Below are 21,548 nucleotides of genomic sequence, written 5' to 3' on the forward strand. Positions count from 1 at the left end.
TTATAATTTAAATTTTTTGAAATAACTACTGATTTACCTTTCTGAGTTAAATCTCTGGTGCTTGTGAATAACTCCATTTAGTACTATATATACATATAAGAAATGGAAAATAGAATTTCTGTTTGAACATTTACATGTAATATTTGTAGTAATAATTAGAGTTATAGATTTGTCTAAAAAGTCGTGATTGTTTTTGACACCTTAATTGTGACATAGCTGTATGTTTATAAATTTAAATTGTTCCTGATATCTATATACTTATTTAGAAAGGAATCGAAGGGAAGGAAAACTTAGAGTTAACTCTTCTGGTATATTTGGAAGTGATGCATTTTTATAAAATCACTTTAGCAAGTTTATAGATACTGTTTAAGTCACAAATTCTCTGAATTTTACATTGCTTGTAGTATAGCAGTTCTATAATAGTTTTAGTATCTGTTAAATACCAGGCCCTAGCAATGATGTAATATTAGATGCCAAAGCCAATTACATATGCCACTCTAACTGTACTTCCTTTTAAGGCTTTTTACAAATGATTTTTGAAAGAGATTGGGGAAAAGTTTGTTCTAAAGTAGTTTAATTTAAGTGTGCCTGTGATGCAAGTGGATAAGCTTTATATTTTTGGATTGCAAGATGGGTACAAGTATTTCTAGTCTAAAATATTTTATTCAGTATAAAATCAGAAAGAATTTAGATCCTGTATTTTTTGGCAGATTTCAGTCATTGTTACCGTATCTTACAGATAATTATTTATCACATTGTGAAGAGACAGAAGGAAGCCACCTAATTCACATTATTGAGATAGACTGACATATGCTGTCAGTAGGAAGGTATCTTAGATTTGAAATTAGTTGAAATTATTTTGATTAATCAACCTCAAACTTGATCGTTTTTCAGAAATAGTGCAAAATGTGTTAACATTAATCAAAGTTAGGCGTTTGGCAATATGGGGAATTTGGGTACATCTGTTTACCATCTTTAGGTGAAAAATTTAGAAATATGTTTAATTAAAAGTTGAATTGGGACTTTGTATAGAAGCATTTTATTTTAGGATTCAACTGTGTCAAGCACAGTTGAACTCCATTATTTCATGGAATTAGGTTTATCTTCGGTCATTAGGTTCATTAACTGTCTTATTCCATACTCTTGTCATGCTTTCCTCCACTTGGATACATCTGACCTATCTTGTTACCATTCCTCCCAGACCTTTCTACTATATGCCCTGGAACCAGTGACAACAAAATCTTCTATCTCTTCCCTCCTCTTTTTTTTTTTTAAACTTCCAGAAGAAGCTATTTTCCCTCCGTAGAAGACTTTCTGGCTCTCACACCCTGCTAATGTAGGGCCAGGAGACCACCGTCCTAGCCCCCTCAGTGTGCACTTACCAAACCATTATTGCATGCCATCTGAGCCTCTGTTTTCTCTCCTGACCGCTAGTCATTTCTTTGCATTCATTTAAAACTTAGACACTTATTTTAGTGTCTATTTCTCCCCCAATCCAGTCACATAATATGTCCATATGAACAAATATATTTAATATCCCAGCCTCCTAGTAGTTATTTGACCTCAGCTCTCAGCCTCCTAGTTATTTGACCTCTTTGCCAAACATTAGGCACTTTCTTCCTAAAACCTGGATATGCCGTGAACCTTGTGAACCCAGAATTTCTCAGCATCAGAAACCTGGTAGTTTTCAGGCTATTATATAACCTAGCATGTTCATAGCCTCATTCCCTTTTACACTGCTCTTTAACTTCCAATCCATGTTAAGCCCTTCATTTTCTGCCAGTCTTTCAAACCTCTCCTGCCTTTTCTTCCCTCTCAGGCTTGGATTTCATGATAGATCATGTTAGGTCACTCTCACAGTTGTCTTCAACTCTGTGTCCTTCACTTGGCAAAATCCTAAAACTAAATTAAACCTTCTTTGTTCCTATACCCTCTACTTTGTGCTGAATACTGCTGCAGAGCATCCTATAGCTTTCGTATTGGTGTCACTGCAAATTCACATTTCAACACTAAGCTTGAACCTTGGGACTTCTTACACTACTTTTAGTTCATTATTTCTCTTTTTCATTTCCTTCAGCAATTGTATCCATTTCTGCCACTCTGTTCCAACTTTCTACCCAATTACCTCATTGTCAGTTTTGTGAAAATAAGTTACTAAAAATGAAGAGGTATATAAATCCATGTAATAAATTCAGAAAATAGCTTCAGAACTAGATTTTTATGTTATTATACATAAGCATTTTTGAACCAGGCTTCTCCATAATTTTGTGTTAATATTTTATACCTAGATGCTCTATACAGAATCCTCTTATTTGTCCATGTAGGAATTTTTACTATGTAAATGTTTAGTCACTCATCTTCATTATCTACATCTGATGTATGTGTTTCATAAAGTAGTTCAACTCATAGGCTTAGTTTTTTGCTATAAGCCATATTAGTTTTAAGTGGATTCGTGTGAGTGTATGTATACCTGAAGATACACTTTTCCCTTCACTTAAACAAAAAATACTGGGCAAATTAGGAAGTATCTTTTTTTGCTTTTTAAAGTCTGTAAATGTAAGACATGAGATTTTCAAATAATATGGTTTTAGAGGTCCCCTTCCCATATTCTTTGTGTAAAACTAGGGAAATAATCTAAATAAATTCAATCTAATGTATCTCATTTATTCCATTGGGAAAAGACTGTGTTTATATTCAAAAACTGCCGTAGACTAGATCACAGCTGCAGATCGGATGTGTGACACTGTCAAATACCACCTTGAAATGCCCATTTTTTTTCCCCCTGCAGGCTGGGGAGGGGTGGGCAGGTAGAGACAGAGTCTTGCTATGTTACCCAGGCTGTTCTCAAACTTCTAGTCTTAAGCAATGCTTCTGCCTCGGTCTCCCAAAATGCTGGAATTATAGGCATGAGTCACTGTACCCAGCCCCTATTTTGAGTTTTTGTTTTGGACCTTGGTCTGATAAAGTTTAAAATAAGTGCTGAAACATATTACTATTTAGTCAGAGTTTAGTCTACTTAGTCAAAGTTTCTTGAAGGCACTTTTTCAGAATCTTTCCAGCCAACAGTAGCTCTCTGCCAAAAAGGATTCTGGCAAACTCTTCCTAGTGTTTCTTCCTTTTTGGAGATGATTGCATACAAATATATTGAAAACTCTGTGTAAAGGAACCTGCTTCACTTATTTTCATCCCATATTTTACCAGGGATTCTTTTTTTTTCCTTTTGCAATGCTGTTAACATTGCATTTGAACTTGTGTTACATTGACTTATTTTTGGAATGCTGCTTTTAAGACATGGAACCTAGAATCCTTGAGCTACCAATGACCAGAATGATTTCAAGTTTGACTTTTTATTCTTTTGGATTGAACTATGACAAGAGGAACAAAAATATGTATTCGTGTTTTTAACTGGTTAAAATGCTTTTGGTTTTAAAGGAGGTTATACAAAAATTGTTGGAATTTAAATTCTAAAACATTTTTGGCTGGGCGTGGCGGCTCACGCCTGTGATCCCAGCACTTTGGAAGGCCGAGGCAGGTGGGTCACGAGTTAAGGAGATCACAACCATCCTGGCCAACATGGTGAAACTCCGTCTCTACTAAAATACAAAAAATAAGCCAGGTGTGGTGGCACATGCCTGTAATCCCAGCTACTCGGGAGGCTAAGGCAGGGGAATTGCTTGAACCTGGGAGGTGGCGGTTGCTGTGAACCCAGATCGTGCCACCACACTCCAGCCTGGTGACAGAGCAAGACTCTGTCTCAAAAAAAAAAAAAAAAAAAAATTATGGGATAAATCTAACATGATATTTGAGAATATACACATATGTCTAACTCTTTCATTCCAATTTTACAAATGAGTCATAAAATGCCATATGCTATCTCTAGATCAATGAGTTTCAAACTCCAGGCATTTTAATAGGTAGGGATCAGCTTTAAATATATATATATATAAAATAATTTTTTTTAAATATACATGTGTATGTGTGCTGAGTCATGCAATAGTTGCTACTAGTATTTACCTATGAAGACAAATTATCTGTGCTAGACACTTAAATTCCTTATAATAGCAAAAATATAATTTTGGAGAACCCTGAAAGAAAGATTCAAAAGTGTATTTAGGCCAGACATGGTGGCTCACGCCTGTAATCCCAACACTTTAGGTGGCCGAAGCAGGAGACCCCTTCTCCACAAAAATGGAAAAACTAGCTAGGCATGGTGGCAGACACCTGTAGTCCCAGCTACTCTGGAGGCTGAGAGAATTGCTTGAGCCCAGGAGTTCAAGGCTGCAGTTTACCAAGATAGGGCCACTGGATTCCAGCCTGGGCCACAGAGTGAGACCCTGTTTTAAGGAAAGACAACAGTAAGTCATTGGAAGTCACCTGATTACTTTTATCAAGTAGAGACCTAGGAAGTGACAATCCAGATTTTAATTGCGCCACGATTTCTACCCCTCTTTTAAATAGAGATTGAGAAATAATTTAAGAACTTAAAAAAATAGAAAAACTACCCATTCTAGTTGGGAATAAACAAGAGCAGAAAGATAAATAGTGCCAAGCCAATTCTACTTTTATTTATTTATTTTTTTTGAGGCAGGGTCTTGCTCTGTTGCCCAGGTTTTGAGTGCATTGGTGTGTCCAGGGCTCACTGCAGCCCTGACCTCCCAGGCTCAAGAGATCTTCCTGCCTCAGCCTCCTGAGTAGCTAGGACTACAGGCGCACGCCACTATGTCCACCTAATTTTCGTGGTTTTGGAGAGATCAGGTCTCACTGTGTTGCCCAAGCTGGTCTAGAACTCCTGGGCTCAAGTGATCCTCCTACCTCAGCCTCCCAAAGTGCTTGGGATTACAGGCATGAACCATCTCACCTGGTCTACTCTTATTTTTAATCTGTTTTTATCTGAAATAACTAACGTTTCCACTTACACAGGCTTATTTTGTGGGAAAAATATTTATTATTAAAGGAATATCTATAATTATAATTTTTATTCTATTTAGAATAATTTAAAATATTTTAATTTTTATATTATCTAAATCTAATATTCTAGAGTTATTTATTGAGTGTGCATGTTTCATCTACAAATTTAGGGATGGCTTATTTCCCAAAAAAACAATTTTTTTTATGTTAATAACGGAAGAGTTTATTATTCAATTTTCTGTCAGAACTTCTGTAAAAACTAAAAATATAGTTTCAGGTATGATTTTTACAGTTGAAAAATTAATATGAACTATGAAAAGGAAAACATTAAATGCAAGAATATGCTTTTAACTATCCCAATTTAAATGTATGCAATATAATAAGTACAGTCTAGCCGGAGACAAAGTTATATAACCTTTACCACTTTAAAGATCATTAAGCCATTACAGTATTTTTGTAAAATATAAGCTACCTACCAGTTTCATTTGTTTGTTTGTCTGTCTGTTTGATTGTTTGAGACGGAGTCTCGCTCTGTCACCCAGGCTGGAGTGCAGTGGCATGATCTTGGCTCCTGGCAACCTCCACCTCCTGAGTTCAAGCGATTCTCCCGCCTCAGCCTCCCAAGTAGTTGGGATTACAGACACCCGCCACCACACCTGGCTAATTTTTGTATTTTTAGTAGAGATGGGGTTTTGCCATGTTAGTCAGGCTGATCTCGAACTCCTGACCTCAGGTAATCCACCTGCCTTGGCCTCCCAAAGTGCTGGGATTATAGGCATGAGCCATCATGCCTGGCCTAAGCTACCTAATTTTTAAATCGCTATTTTAAACTTGTATTTAGAAATGGTAACAATTTTATCAACTATGCATGTTTAAATCCTTTATGTTCTTCAGTCATTATTTATTATTATTAATTTATTCTTACATTTCAGAATGGCTGTCTTATGTGTATAAACAGCAGTGGTTTGCTATGCTGCGGGCAGAACAGGACAGTGAGGTGGGGTAAGTATATTATACCATATCATTTTTCATTAAAAAAATTTGCTATGAATTTTTTAATGCATTTATTATGTTGAAAAATCATTAACAGTATTGAAAACTCAAGCTGTTGAAGTAAAGATCATATAATCACTTTTTATTATATTTTTGCAACATTATCAGTCTTATAAATGTCTTTCTGGTCAATTAGATAGTATAATGCAATTATTGAAATGTCATTTGCTTTATTAGTAAAATTGAACATGTAATCCATATATACTTTGTTTTACTTAGTATCATATGATTTTCTTTAATGCTTTCATAAAGCATAATTTTTATATTTATGTCTAGGTAAATCTGTTTTTCTTATTTATGGTAGTATTGTCAAATGCTGATTAATGTAATAAATAGTTTTTGAAGACCTTTAAGTCTAAAATGAATTTAAAAACCATCCAGGCTGGGCACGGTGGCTCACGCCTGTAATCCCAACACTTTGGGAGGCTGAGGTGGGAGGATCACTTGGGGTCAAGAGTTCGAGACCAGCCTAGCCAACATAGTGAAACCCTGTCTCTACTAAACCCTGGAAGTGGAGGTTGCAGTGAGCCGAAATTGCTCCACTGCACTTCCAAGCCTGGGGGATAGAGTGAGACTCTGTCTCAAAAAAACAAAACAACAACAACAAAAAAAACACCATCTGGTTACAGATACCTTCCCCAAAAACATATGACTCCCCCCACAAAACATTAATCCTCTTTCTTCATCTTAAAGGAAAGATGTATAGTGCTTTGTAGTTCACAGAACTTTTATATTTGTGATTTGATCCTTCTGCTAGCTTCTTAATATATAGGTATTGTGGAGAGACTGAGTATACAGAAAGACCTTCAAAGTTTAATTTTTTGCCCTGATCTCTTTGAACTCATTTTTATATACCAAATAATTTTTTTAAATAATGACCTAATTATAAGTTTTCATCCAAACAGTAAGTGTATGAAAGTATTACATAAATTCATGATGATTATGTCATTTTTATTATCCAGGATCCTAGTTTCTACTTTGATTATAATTATATACTTTTTCAAACATATTCCCAGTATATTTATCCAGCATAAATAATAGTAAGATTGTTGAGGCTGGGTGCAGTGGCTCACACCTGTAATCCCAGCACTTTGGGAGGCCGAGGTGGGCGGATCACCTGAGGTCGGGAGTTTGAGACAAGCCTGACTGAGATGGAGAAACCTCATCTCTACTAAAAATACAAAATTAGCCGGGTGCAGTGGCGCATGCCTGTAATCCCAGCTACTCAGGAGGCTGAGGCAGGAGAATCACTTGAACCCGAGAGGCGGAGGTTGCAGTGAGCCAAGATCATGCCATTGCACTCCAGCCTGGGCAACAAGAGCAAAACTCCGTCCCAAAAAAAAAAAAAAAAAAGATTGTTGAAATACAAATAATAAATTGAAACCAAAAAGTGAGCTATTTAATGGAATTGAGAACTGAAGCATTTTGTAGTATATGAAGTAACAATGAGCTATTTAATGGAATTGAGAACTGAAGCATTTTGTAGTGTATGAAGTAACTTATAAATCATCCTTCTTCTGTATATTCAATTTTTAAATTTTGGATGTTCTTTTTCATGATTTTCCTCACCCATGTCCTTATTGAGGGTAATAGAGTCTCATCTAAGATACTGCACTAGAATAAGTCTTTAGTTTTTTGCCTTAAGAAGTACAGTTATTTTGGGGGGATTGGTTTCAGGACCCCTGCGTATACCAAAATCCGCACATACTCTACTCCCACAGTTAGTTGGCCCTGCAAAACCCACATATACAAAAAGTTGGCTCTCCGTATACACAGATTTCACATCCCACAAATACTGCATTTTTTATCTGATTTTGATTGAGAAAAATCTGTGTATAAATGGACCCAAGCAGTTCAAACCTGTTGTTCAAGGGTCAACTGTATATGATTATATTCCCCCTTAGGAAATGTTCTGTTCGGCAGATACTAAGCATCTGCTCACTGCTGCAGGACTGCTAAAGTGAGGAAGACACTATATTCCCTGGATTCTAGGTTATAATCTGGTGTCAAATCTCCCTCTGGAGTTCTCCTCATAAAACTCTTGTCTACATTGCCAAGAGGGTCATCTTTCTAAAACAGAAATAAAACTGTGTCACTTCTCTGCTTAAATACGTCCAGGGATATTTGATGACAGTTAAGGGACTACAGTATTGCTATTCAAGATTATTGAAGCTAGATGGTAAGAAAATTTGGCTCATACTATTTTCTCTGCTTTCATATGTTTGCAGTTTTTCATAACAAAAAGTTTAAAAGTTACAGAATAAATGCTTAGGAACTTGTTACCTACAAGAGCAGTTGAAACTTCGCATGATCTATGGGGACTGTCAGCATTCTATCCCAGATGCCTTTAGCTTCATCTCCTTTCACGTTCATCCGCACTAAATGTGCACTAAATTCTTATGTTCATATGCTGCAGCTGCATTAAATTCCTTTACATTTGGTTTTCTGTTATGCTCCAGTTCCTTTTTATCCACTATTTATTTTGCCTAGAATACTCTTACCCCTCCATAGAATTCACCCCTTACCTCCACCCTACCCAACAAGCTTCTACTCAGGCACAAATAATATTTACTCTCTAATGATCCCCCTCTAACCCTGGGCAATAAATCTGTACCTTCTTCATGTACTTAACATCACAAACCACAAATTATTAATATTATTATAATTAACTGTAGTATAATTATTACTTATGTCTAGTTCCCTACTAAACTGAGCTCTTGGATATCAAGGACATGTTTTATTAGTCTTATTTACACTTATTTATTTATTGTATTTGTTTCATTATTTTGTTATGTATTATATATGCTATTATTGTACCCAATTTCTAGGGATTTCATGTTGTGAATGAATATATGAATGAATGTATTATATTACTATTATCATTTCGAATAATGACACTAATAATAATAATACCATATTTATTACAACTTTAGATAACAGTATTTCTCTTAGTTGATTAAGATTTTTAAACTAGGGAACCAAATAAAGACTTAACTGATAAAATTATACAGCCATTTTCTATTAAATATTGATTTTGCATAGTTACACTACATGAAAAATGGTTTGCATGTGAAACAAGTAATATTAAGTGGTAGGTGATATCAAGTCACATCTTATTTACAGAAATAATAGATTTTAGCTTATTTTACTTGGTAGTTAGACTTTTACTTTTTTTTTTTTTTTTTTTGGCAAATAGAATTTTTCATTTTTTTTTCCTCTTCTCTGGTTTGGCTGAGCCCTAATAAAAGTAGTCCAGAAGTCAGGGCAATAAGTGAAACATAGAAGATATTAAATCTTTTTTATCTAGCAAAGGTAATAGACTAAATTTAATCAACACTTTCTTATTTTTATCTGTACCACAAAAATTTATTTTTAAATCTGGTAGCAAGATTTTCTGTTCTTAACTCATAGTTCTTTTTTAATTATTAATTGCATATTTTCTATGAAAGTTCATGTTTTATGTATATTTTTAGGCCTCAAGAAATCAATAAAGAAGAACTAGAGGGAAATAGCATGAGGTGTGGTAGAAAGCTTGCCAAAGATGGTGAAGTAAGTATGGGTTGTGACTATTAATATTCTCATACAAATTGTATTATCAGCACATCCTGCACCTGTAAGTAATAATCATGACACCTGTCATACCTCAGAAGAGCTTGTTTGATACACTTTCTGTAGCATGATCTACTGGGAAAGGAGTTACAGCCACCACACTCAGTAGTGATTGAGTACTTGGCCTTGTATGAGAATGCTGAACTTAAATTTTGAGTTCAGGTAAGACATACAAGAAGAGGGTCCCTTAGCAATCCAGAAATTAAGATAAAGAAGAAATTGTGAGGGATCTGTTACATAGTCTTAAAAGTGATTCTGTGTTACAGTTGTCCTAAATCAAAGACATTCAAATCCATTGATTGTTACCCACATTAGGAATTACCTTTTCCCGGCCAGGTGCGGTGGCTCACGCCTATAATCCTAGCACTTTGGAAGGCTAAGATGGGTGGATCACTTGAGGCCAGGAGTTCAAGACCAGCCTGGCCAACATGGTGAAACCCTGTCTGTACTAAAAATACAAAAGTTAGCCAGGCATGGTCGTGCGTGCCTGTAAACCCAGCTACCAGGTAGGCTGAGGCATGAGAATCACCTGAACTCAGGAGGCGGAGGTTGCAGTAAGCTGAGATCATGCCACTGCACTCCAGCCTGGGCGACAAAGTGAGACTCCGTCTCAAAAAAAAAAAAAAAAAAAAGATATTTTTCATTACCACCCAATATAAATGTATGTAAGTGAAAGAAAAGTATTTAAAAACATACTTACCCCTGTGCATCCAGAAATTCTTTTTTCTATTTAATACTTTTATTTTATGTTATTTTTTAGAGACAGGCTCTCCCTCTGTCACCCAACCTGGAGTGCAGTGTCATGACCACAGCTCACTGCAGCCTTTACCTCCCAGGCTCAAGCGCTGCTCCCATCCCAGCCTCCCAAATAGCTGGGATTGTAAGCATGAGCCACTGTACCCAGCCTTCTATTTAATATTTTTTTTAAAAAAACTGATTGTGGCTGGGCACAGCGGCTCACGCCTGTAATTCCAGCACTTTGGGAGACTGAGGCGGGCAGATCATGAGGTCAAGAGATCAAGACCATCCTGGCCAACATGGTGAAACCCTGTCTCTACTAAAAATACAAAAATTAGCTGGGCGTGGTTGTGTATGCCTGTAGTCCCAGCTACTTGGGAGGCTGAGGCAGGAGATTGCTTGAACTCGTAAGACAGATGTTGCCATAAGTCAAGATTGCAACACTGCACTCCAGCCTGGTGACAGAGCGAGTCTCCATCTCAAAAAAAAAAAAAAAAGGATTGTATCTTGTTAAATTGATTTTCCAATCTGCTAGAGACATGAACTACATTTTTCAATATTCCCCCCTAACTAATCATAATTTTTATTTTTCAAAAAAAAAATCAGATACCCATTTGGTTATTTCTCTCCCAAACTTTTCCTCATTTTGAGTTTATTTTTAATTTTTAAAAGTTGATTGTTTTACATTCGCATTGATTGACTGATTGACAGTGTCTCACTGTGTCGCCCAGGCTGGAGTGCAGTGGCACCGTCATCGCTCACTGCAGCCTCAATGCTCTAGACTAAAAGCAACAGTCTCTGGAGTAGCTGAGACTATAGACATGTGCTACCACAGCCAGCTAATTTTACTTTTTACTTTTTGTAGAGATGGGGATCTCCCTATGTTGCCCGGGCTGGTCTCGAATTCCTGGGCTCAAGAGATCTTCCTGCCTTAGCCTCCCAAAGTGCTGGGATTATAGGCATGAGCCACCACACCCAGCCTATGTTTGCTTTTATATTATGATAAATGTTCAGAGTATAAAAGAATAGTTTTCTTTAGTTCTCATTCTTCGTTGTTGCTGCTTTCAGATCTTGTTACTTTGAAGCAAATCCTCCTCCTGAGAGGTGACAGCGTGCTGGCAGTCCTCACAGCCCTCGCTCGCTCTCGGGGCCTCCTCTGCCTGGGCTCCCACTTTAGCGGCACTTGAGGAGCCCTTCAGCCCACCTCTGCACTGTGGGAGCCCCTTTGCGGGCTGGCCAAGGCCAGAGCCGGCTCCCTCAGCTTGCAGGGAGGTGTAGAGGGAGAGGCGTGAGCAGGAACCGGGGCTGCGCTCTGTGCTTGCGGGCCAGCTAGAGTTCCGGGTGGGCGTGGGCTTGGCGGGCCCCACACTCGGAGCAGCCGGCCGGCCCTGCCGGCCCCGGGCAATGATGGGCTTAGCACCCGGGCCAGCGGCTGCGGAGGGTGTACTGGGTCCCCCAGCAGTGCCAGCCCACTGGCGCTGCGCTCGATTTCTCGCCAGGCTTTAGCTGCCTTCCTGCGGGTCAGGGCTCGGGACCTGCAGCCCGCCATGCCTGAGCCTCCCACCCCCTCCGTGGGCTCCTGTGCGGCCCGAGCCTCCCTGATGAGCGCCACTCCCTGCTCCACGGTGCCTAGTCCCATCGACCACCCAAGGGCTGAGGAGTGCGGGTGCACGGCACGGGACTGGCAGGCAGCTCCACCTGCAGCCCTGGTGTGGGATCCACTGGGTGAAGCCAGCTGGGCTCCTGAGTCTGGTGGGGATGTGGAGAACCTTTGTGTCTAGCCCAGGGATTGTAAATATACCAATCGGCACTCTGTATCTAGCCCAAGGTTTGTAAACACACCAATCAGCACCCTGTGTCTAGCTCAGGGTTTGTGAATGCACCAATGGACACTCTGTATCTAGCTACTTTGGTGGGGCCTTGGAGAACCTTTATGTCTAGCTCAGGGATTGTAAATACACCAGTGACACTCTGTATCTAGTTAATCTAGTGGGGACATGGAGAACCTTTGTGTGTAGCTCAGGGATCGTAAACGCACCAATCAGCGCTCTGTCAAAACAGACCACTCCACTCTACCAATCAGCAGGATGTGGGTGGAGCCAGATAAGAGAATAAAAGCAGGCTGCCCGAGCCAGCAGTGACAACCTACTCGGGTCCCCTTCCACACTGTGGAAGCTTTGTTCTTTCACTCTTTGCAATAAATCTTGCTATTGCCCACTCTTTGGGTCCACACTGCTTTTATGAGCTGTAACACTCACAGCAAAGGTCTGCAGCTTCACTCCTGAAGCCAGCGAGACCACGCGCCCACCAGGAGGAACGAACAACTCCAGACGCGCTGCCTTAAGAGCTGTAACACTCACTGCGAAGGTCTGCAGCTTCACTCCTGAGCCAGCAAGACCACGAACCCACCAGAAGGAAGAAACTCCGAACACATCTGAACATCAGAAGGAACAAACTCCGGACACGCCGCCTTTAAGAACTGTAACACTCACTGCGAGGGTCCGCGGCTTCGTTCTTGAAGTCAGTGAGACCAAGAACCCACCAATTCCGGACACACTACTATACCACCTACTACCGTTATTGTGGCCATAATTCACTGAGTTCACTGCCTTTCTTTTCTTTCTTTTTTTTTTTTTTTTTTGAGACTGGGTCTCACTCTGTTGCCCAGGCTGGAGTGCAGTGGCATGATCATGACTCACTGAAGCCTTGACTTCCTGGGCTCAAGTGATCCTCACACCTGAGCCTCCCAAGTAGCTGGGACTACAAGAATGCACCACCACGCCTGGCTAAGTTTTTAAAATTTTTTGTAGAGACGTGGTCTACCTATGTTGCCCAGGCTGTTCTCAAACTCCTGGGTTCAAGTGGTCCCCCTACCTTGGCCTCCCAAATTGTTGAGATTATAGGCGTGAGCCACCACGTCCAGCCCTCACTACCTTTCTTTACCACTACTCTTATTCTCAGTCTTGATGATTTCAATATCTCTATTCCTTGACCTTCCTTCCCCCATGCTCCTGTGCTCCACCCTACCTCAGGCATCCATTCCCGTGAGCATACCCTCAATTTTTGCATTATTAATTACTATACCACCTCCAAAATCTCCATTTCAGGCATCCCGTTTTCAGACCCCACCTCGTCTTTCTAGCTCATTCTCTCTCGCACCTGGACTCCAACAATTTTTGAACTCCATTTGGATATACAATACATTGTTTTTACAACCTTTCCCTATCACCTTTCTGATGACATTTCTACTTCTTTGTTTGCCTGACTTATATTTTATGATCCATCTTAAAATTGGTCCCTTGCTTATACTCTTTTAACTTTTCTTTTTCCTCTTTGACATGTTAAACTCACCTGGCTAAACCCCAGCTCTTGTCAAGGGTTGCACTCCAGACAGATGAATGTGATTAAAGACAAACACCATACCCCATTGGGTTCCACTTGAATGTGGTAACCATGAACTTCAAGTAGGTTAGTGCTGCATCATGATCTGTCTGCATTTCCATAGTGAATTGATCCTCCCATTAGCTGAGGTAATTCATACCTTCTCTCCTTAAAAGGGCAATGCTCCCACCCTTATTCTTATCTGATGGCCTTGCTGCCTACTGCAATGAAAAGAGAATCTGTACATCCTCTTACCAGTAGTTCTGCCAGTCTACCTGCATCTGTAGCTATGTGCTATGCTTTTCCTCTTATTAGAAAAATGAACTGCCTACTTCTATCTTAGTTCATTCCCTCTCTTTGTACTGGACTCTATCCATGCTCACCTATTCAAAACCTTTGCTCCAGCCAGGCACAGTGGTATGCACCTGCAATTCCAGCTACTTGAGAGGCTTAGGTGGAAAAATTGCTTGAACCCAGGAGTTGGAGTTCAGCCTGGGCAATATAACGAGACCCTGTCTTTTTTTAAAAAAAAAAAAAAAAAAAAAAAACTTTGCCATTACAGTTATCAACTCTACTAGGGCAGAAACTGTATGTTATTTACTGCTATGATTCCGTTGCTTAGAGGAGTGCCTGGCATATAATATGTGCTCAATAAATATCAGTTAAATACTGAATTGTAATTCAGGGTGTCAGCCAAACACTTGAAGCCCTAACTACTTCTCTGTATCACACTACCTTATCTGATACTCTCACATTAACTATTAGCTGATAGAATAAACAAACTCGTGAACCTCATGATGATATTTAAATAACCCCCTTGTGTGTTACTTGAGGTATTTTAGAGTATTTTTATTTTTATTTTTTTTTATTTATTTATTTATTTTATATTTTTAGTAGAGATGGGGTTTTGCCATGTTGGCCAGGCTGTTTTCGAACCTCAGACCTCAGGTGATCCACCCACCTCGGCTCCAAAAGTGCTGGGATTACAGGTGTGAGCCGCCATGCCCAGCCCTTAAGAGTATTTTTAAAGCAAGGTGGATTTTAATGGGCTCTTAATTACCCCCATCTAGACTCTTAGTGTTCTAAGCTATATACCCACTTAGAGTTGCAGTGAAAAGCCTTATTATTACCGGGTGCAGTGGCTCACGCCTGTAATCCCAGCACTTTGGAGGCTGAGGCGGGTGGATCACAAGGTCAGGAGTTCAAGACCAGCCTGGCCAACATAGTGAAACCCCGTCTCTACTAAAAATACAAAAAAAAAAAAAAAAGTCCAGGCGCAGTGGCTCACGCCTGTAGTCCCAGCACTTTGGGAGGCTGAGGCAGGTGGATCACCTGAGGTTGGGAGTTCGAGACAAGCCTGACCAACATAGAGAAACCCCATCTCTACTAAAAATACAAAATTAGTCTGGCTTGGTGGCGCATGCCTGTAATCCCAGCTATTCGGGAGGCTGAGGCAGGAGAATTGCTTGAACCCAGGAGGCAGAGGTTGTGGTGAGCCAAGACCATGCCATTGCACTCCAGCGTGGGCAACTAGAGTGAACCTCTGTCTCAAAAAATAAAATAAAAATTAGCCAGGCGTGGTGGCAGGGTCCTGTAGTCCCAGCTACTTGGGAGGCTGAGGCAGGAGAATTGCTTGAACCCGGGAGGTGGAGCTTGCAGTGAGCTGAGATCGTGCCACTGCACTCCAGCCTGAGTGACAGAATGAGACTCCGTCTCAAAAAAAAAAAAGCCTTATTATTTATGTTAGAAATACAGTATGGAGAGATAAGGAAACTTATCATGAAGAAGAAAGTAGCATAGAGAATTATGATCATAAGGGCAACTTTTCTGGCTTAGATAAATAGTTTTGGGTGGTAAGCCTTAAGAAAAAGTCACTGACAAAAAGTCGACCACCCATGAGGGAAATACTTGGAATGAGTTACAGACAAAAAGACATTTTGAATTTTTTATTTTTGACTTGCTAATATGATAAACTGAAATAAGTCTTCTCTCCTGTATTTTTCAGTACTGCTGGCGTTGGACGGGTTTTAACTTCGGCTTCGACCTACTTGTAACTTACACCAATCGATACATCATTTTCAAACGCAATACATTGAATCAGCCATGTAGCGGATCTGTCAGTTTACAGCCTCGAAGGAGCATAGCATTTAGGTAGGATGAGATTTCCTCACCCCATTCCTCCTCACTCCAGAGGAAATATAAGAAATAAAACCTTGATAATTTACACCAACATTAGTAGAACTTTGGTAAGCTACAGTATATGTGGAAGTGGTAGGAAATGACGAGGCTCCATTCCTATGAAGTGTATTGTTAGTAGTCAGAATCATAAGATCTAGTATGTCAGGGAGAATGAATAGGCTGGAATATGTACCAATAGGGAATATCAGCCTTGAAGTTGTTGCCTTGTTGCTATTCCTAGCAAATAAAAGGTCCAGATTGTTGAAATATGTGTTAAGGAAAACACATATTATCCTTAACTCTTTAAATGATTTAATATGTTAAACTTTGCCCAGTAGTTGCTGGCAGTCTTTTTCTGAGGGGATACCAGAAGCTGACAAATTGGACAATAGCTTAATGAACATATGATTTAAAAGTCATATATTTATACTCACCTTATACCTAATACAAAAATTAACTTAAAATGGATCAAAGATCTAAGCATAAGAACTAAAACTATGAAACTCTTGGAAGAATACATAGGGGAAAGCCTTCATAACAATTGATTTGGCAGTGATTTCTTCCATAAGACACCCAAGCACAGGCAACAAAAGAAGCAATAGATAAAATTGGACTTCATCAGAATCACAAACTTGTGTATCAGAGGACAGTGTCAAGACAGTGAAAAGGCAACCCATGGAATGAGAGCAGATATTTGTAACCATACATTTGATGAGACATTAATACCCAGAATATATAGAAAACTCCTACAACTCTATAATTTAAAAAGAAAACTCAAAAATGGGCCAAAGACTTGCATAAACATTTCTCCAAAGAAGATAAGCAAATGGCTAATAAACACATGAAAAGATGTTCAACATTACTAATTAGGGAAATACAAACCAAAATCACAATGAGCTATCACTTCATACCTATTAGGATGGCTATTAGTAAAAACAGAATAGAAAAAAAACAACAAAAGTAACAGGTGTTGGCAAGGATATGGAGTATTTAGAACCCTTGTGCACTGCTCGTGGCCATGTAAAGTGGCACATCCACTATGGAGCATGGTATGACACTTCCTCAAAAAAACTACACAGAATTACCATATGATCCAGCAATTTCTCTTCTGAGTATAGACCAGAAGAATTGAAAACAGGGACTTAAACAGATATTTTTGTATACTTATGTTCATAACAGCATTATTCACAATAGCCAAAAGGTGGAAGCAACCCACATGTTCACTGACAGATGCTAGAGAAACAAAATGTGGTATATACATAAAATAGAACATTATTTAGCCTTGAAAAAGAAGGAAATTCTGATACATGCTAAACATGGATAAACCTGGAAGACATGCCAAGTGAAATAAGCCACTCACAAAAGCACAAATATTGTAAGATTCCACTCATATGAAGTACCTAGAGTAGACAAATTCATAGGTACAGAGGGTACACTGTTGGTTGCCAGGGCCTGAGGGAAGAGAAAATGGGGAGTTAGTGTTTAATGGGTAAGGAGCTTCAGCAAGGGAAAATTAAAATGTTCTAGAGATGGGTGCAGAACAATGTGGAAATATATTTAATGCCACAGAACTATATATACTTAAAAATGGTTAAAATGATAAATGTTATGTATATTTTACCACAATAAAAACATTTATAAATTATTTCTCTTGGCCAGATATGTATAATAGCACAGGCTTGTCACTGAATGCAGTCAGATTACAGTTTGGAAAGACTTCCTAAAAGTCTTTTATCAAATAAGAAACAGAGGAAAAAGTAAATATGAAAGTGAGGAAAGGCTTGTTTAATCTGTGGTTTAAAAATCTTGTGTTTATTTTTTATTATTTTTTTTTAATCCTAGATTACGTTTGGCTTCTTTTGATAGTAGTGGAAAACTAATATGTAGTAGAACAACTGGCTATCAAATACTTACACTTGAAAAAGATCAGGTATGTTCGATTATCTTCTGGTATGTCATTATAATATTTGTCTTTTGAATCCTCTTGAAAATTCTTAAGTAGAATTAACATTAAAGTGATGGCATTTTGACCTAAAAGTTGGTTTGCAAGTCTTTTTAAGGTAAAGATGAAAGTACCACGTTCACTTATGCATAATTGACCCCATCCCAATGGAAGCATAATTAGGAGAAAAAAAGAAAACACTGTTTGAGGGGCAGGGAAACCCTGATTATAAGGAAATAATCGTTTATCCTGAATATCAGCAGCACTAAAATTCATTCCTAAAATTTTAGGAATCTTAAGTGCTTTATCCATTGTGTACATAGTGCATTTATTTATACATTCACAGCAGGCGTCTTGAAGACAATCCTATATGTCTCCGTAGCTCCAAATATCGTAAGAGCATTATTCTCTAGCCCATTAGGTTCGTAAGATGGCACACTCTGCAATGTTCCCCAGATTATCTCCAAAGCCATTTATTTATTCATACATCACATACATGGAGAAGTTTCAGTGTCATGATGAGAAAGTAGACCATTTTTAAAAGTAAAATTGAAAGCTGTTAAAATATTGAGGAAGTTTATTTCTATTAAAAGTAATCCTCATTCCAAAAGGCATAACGTTTTATTAAAGGATTCAAAGCCTGTTATAGTTTACATAAATTATGGGAAGTTAGTTTTCCTCAGACTGAAGAGACTATTATAGAACATCCTTAGCATTGCAAGTAACCCTGGAAGTGATCATTGTAACCTCACATGCCCTATATGAGAACTTCTTTTAACAGCATTCTTACAGAGGGTCATCCACCCATTGTTGAAACTCTAGCCGACCCTCATCTTACATGAAAGGTAATGTGTACGAATGTCCATTTCATGGCAGGTATATAATGAGAAAGTCCAAATCTGCCTCCATCAGAATTCTCTGTTGGTCCTTCTTGTATCCTCTGCAGCTGAATAGACAATGACTATCTTTATCTTCTACCTGAAACTTCATGAAAAATACCGTCATGGCTCAAACCCAGCCAGAGACCTAAAAAAGCACCAGGCCAAGATAATAGTTGTATTCCAATGTTCCTTCAGCAAACATTTGTGTCCCCACCATGTGCTTGGTTCTCAGCTAGAAGTAAAAGAAATAAAGACAGGCTTGTGTTAATATAGCCTAGTGTAAGTAGCATGATAGAATTAGCTCAGAGTGTGCAGCCTTGAGGGAGAAGACTCTAACCTGTAACTGAGCAGTTGCCGCTGTTGGGGGTGGTTATTGGAGGAGGAGGAGAAAGAAGGACAACTCAGGGAAAACATCCTCTCTTGGAAAAGTGTTAAAGTGAATGCATACCTGCACCAAGCCTCAAATGGTGAGTAAGATGGAAGCAAGGGAATACACGGGTCATTCAAGGAACTGAAAGACGGTTGGAAGAGTTCAGTATAACTAGAGCCGGGGCATAAGGGCTGTGGATGGAGTTTGGAAGATTTACTTTGGGAGTTGTGTATGCGTTTTATATAGGTTATAGATGTTGTAGAAAAATAGAAAATAAAAGTCGGCTGAAACAACAATCATACATGTACCACTCAGATACATTGCTGAGTTTTTTCTTCACCTATATCTTTTTTGCAAAATTGGATCACAGTAGGTTAGCTATTTTGTAACCTGCTTTTTTTTAATGGTGAAAAATATATATATTTAGAATTTGCCAGCTGGATTCAACTTAGACGATCCCAATTTTTTGGCAACATCTAAAAGTAGCATGCTCAGGAGCCAGCTGAACATGGGCTTTCTTCTCTCCATCAGCCCTGATCATGGCGTTGATCTTGGCCACATCAGTGTCATAGAGCTCCTCCACAGCCTGTTTGATCTTATGCTTTTTGACCTCGACATCCACAATGAACACAAGTGCGTTGTTGTCCTCTTCTTCATGGCCAAGTCAGTGGTCTGGGAGAACTTGTTGGTCACATAGTGGTCAGGCCTGGGGGAGAGGCAAAATGGGGTCACCTGGCCTGGGCCCAGTAGAAGAAAGGCTTGGTCCTTTTTCAGAGCCCAAGGCCAGGTGAGCCTAGGTGCATCAGACAATGAGGTAGTAATTGTAACCTGCTTCTTTTTTTTTTTCACTTTGTTGTACATAGCTTTTCTTGTCAATAAATATATAGTCACAGCATCATTTTTATGAACAGCATAATATTAGTTGTTTTGGCTGTACCATAATTTAGATAATTCCTCTTTATTGGATAAAATTGTTTCTCATTTTTTTCATTACTATAGGAAATATACGTATATCTTTGTCCATTTTTATGATATTTTTAAGGCATAAATTCCAAGAAATAGAATTCTTGTTGCATGGGCATACAATTTTCTAATGGCCAAATTGCCCTCCAAAGGTGCTGTCCAATTTATACTTCCCCCTGGCAGCAGTACAGGAGAGTATACCCAGTATTGTGTCTTATTCTTTTTCATCTCTATCCCAGCATAGTAAATGTGAAAACAAATATTTGTTTTAGTTTTCATTTCTTTTTGTTTGTTTGTTTGTTTCAAGACAGAGTCTTGCTCTGTCGCCCAGGCTGGAGGACACTAATTTTTAGTAGAGACAGGTTTTCACCATGTTAGCCAGGCTGGTCTTGAACTTCTGGCCTCAAGTAATCCACCTGCCTTGGCCTCCCAAAGTGCTGGGATTACAGGTGTGAGCCACCACGCCTGGCCCTTAATTTTCAATTTTCATTTCTTTGGTTACTGTATTGTTGGGTTTTTGTATGCTTATTGAACATATCATCTCATGTAAACTGACAGCTTATATTGTTTCTGTTTAATTTTTTATTAAAATGTTCTTTTTTTCTTGCTAATTTTTAACAGCTTTTATATATTAAAAATACTAATGTTTGTGATACTCCATAGTTTTTACTTTTTTTTTTTTTTTTTTTTTTTTTTTTAAAGACAGGTTGTCACTCTGTTGCTCAGGCTGGAGTGCAGTGGTACAGTCTTGGCTCACTGCAGCCTCCACCTCCTGGGCCCAACCTTTCCACACACCTCAGCCTCACAAGTAGCTGAGACTACAGGCTTGCACCACCATGCCCAGCTAACTTTTTTGTATTTTTTTATAGAGACGAGGTTTTGCCACGTTGCCCGGGCTGGTCTGGAATTCCTGGGCTCAAGCGATCCACCTGCCTCGGCCTCCCAAAGTGCATGAGCCACCATGCCCAGACAGTTTTTACATTTTTGTCATTTGTCTTTTCAACCTTCAAAACAATCTGTCTTTTTCTTTTATGATTTCTTTTTTGGTGTGATCCTTAGGCCCCCATCTTACTAGGATTATATAAATAGTCATCTATATATTTTTCTGTTCTTTTTATGGCTTAATTTTTTACTTTGGAGTATTTGACGATGTATCTGAAATGTACTGGATGTATCAATGTATTTGAAATGCCTTCTTATACGTGAAATACTTGCTTTCATTTCTGGACTTTCTGTTTTATTGATTTCTTTGTTATGAAGACAAGGCATTGTTTTAATTAGGCTGACTTTAAAATGCATTTTAATATTTTGTAATGCAAAACCACCTTCATTTTTCTTTTTTCAAAAATCTCTCAGTTCTTTGTGCATGATTATTCTCCTGTATGGGATGTAGATTCATTTTGTCAAGTTTCCTTTCAAAAATTCCTATGGGGATTTTAATTTATATGATTAAATATGTAGAGTAGTTTGTGGACAATTGATGTCTTCCTTTCTGGAATATGGTATTTTCTACATTTATTTAGGT

At 38.7% G+C, this 21,548-nt stretch overlaps 1 protein-coding gene across 4 annotated transcripts in view; it reads left to right on the plus strand.

Annotated features, from left to right (window-relative positions):
- The window catches only part of GMCL1 (germ cell-less 1, spermatogenesis associated), a 54,409-nt gene that overhangs the window by 26,780 nt on the left and 6,081 nt on the right, over nt 1-21,548 (plus strand). For 2 of the 4 annotated variants that reach the window (XM_030828052.1, XM_003262508.3), the window contains 4 exons: nt 5,841-5,910; nt 9,435-9,510; nt 15,695-15,840; nt 17,710-17,797. In XM_030828052.1, the coding sequence (XP_030683912.1) occupies nt 5,841-5,910; nt 9,435-9,510; nt 15,695-15,840; nt 17,710-17,797 (380 nt within the window). Of the gene's footprint in view, nt 1-5,840; nt 5,911-9,434; nt 9,511-13,674; nt 14,142-15,694; nt 15,841-17,709; nt 17,798-21,548 lie in introns of those variants that run through there. The other 2 variants (XR_004033384.1, XM_030828053.1) reach the window with 2 other exon arrangements.

The sequence above is a fragment of the Nomascus leucogenys genome, chromosome 14 (genome assembly GCF_006542625.1).
Source record: "Nomascus leucogenys isolate Asia chromosome 14, Asia_NLE_v1, whole genome shotgun sequence".
Lineage (NCBI taxonomy): Eukaryota > Metazoa > Chordata > Mammalia > Primates > Hylobatidae > Nomascus > Nomascus leucogenys.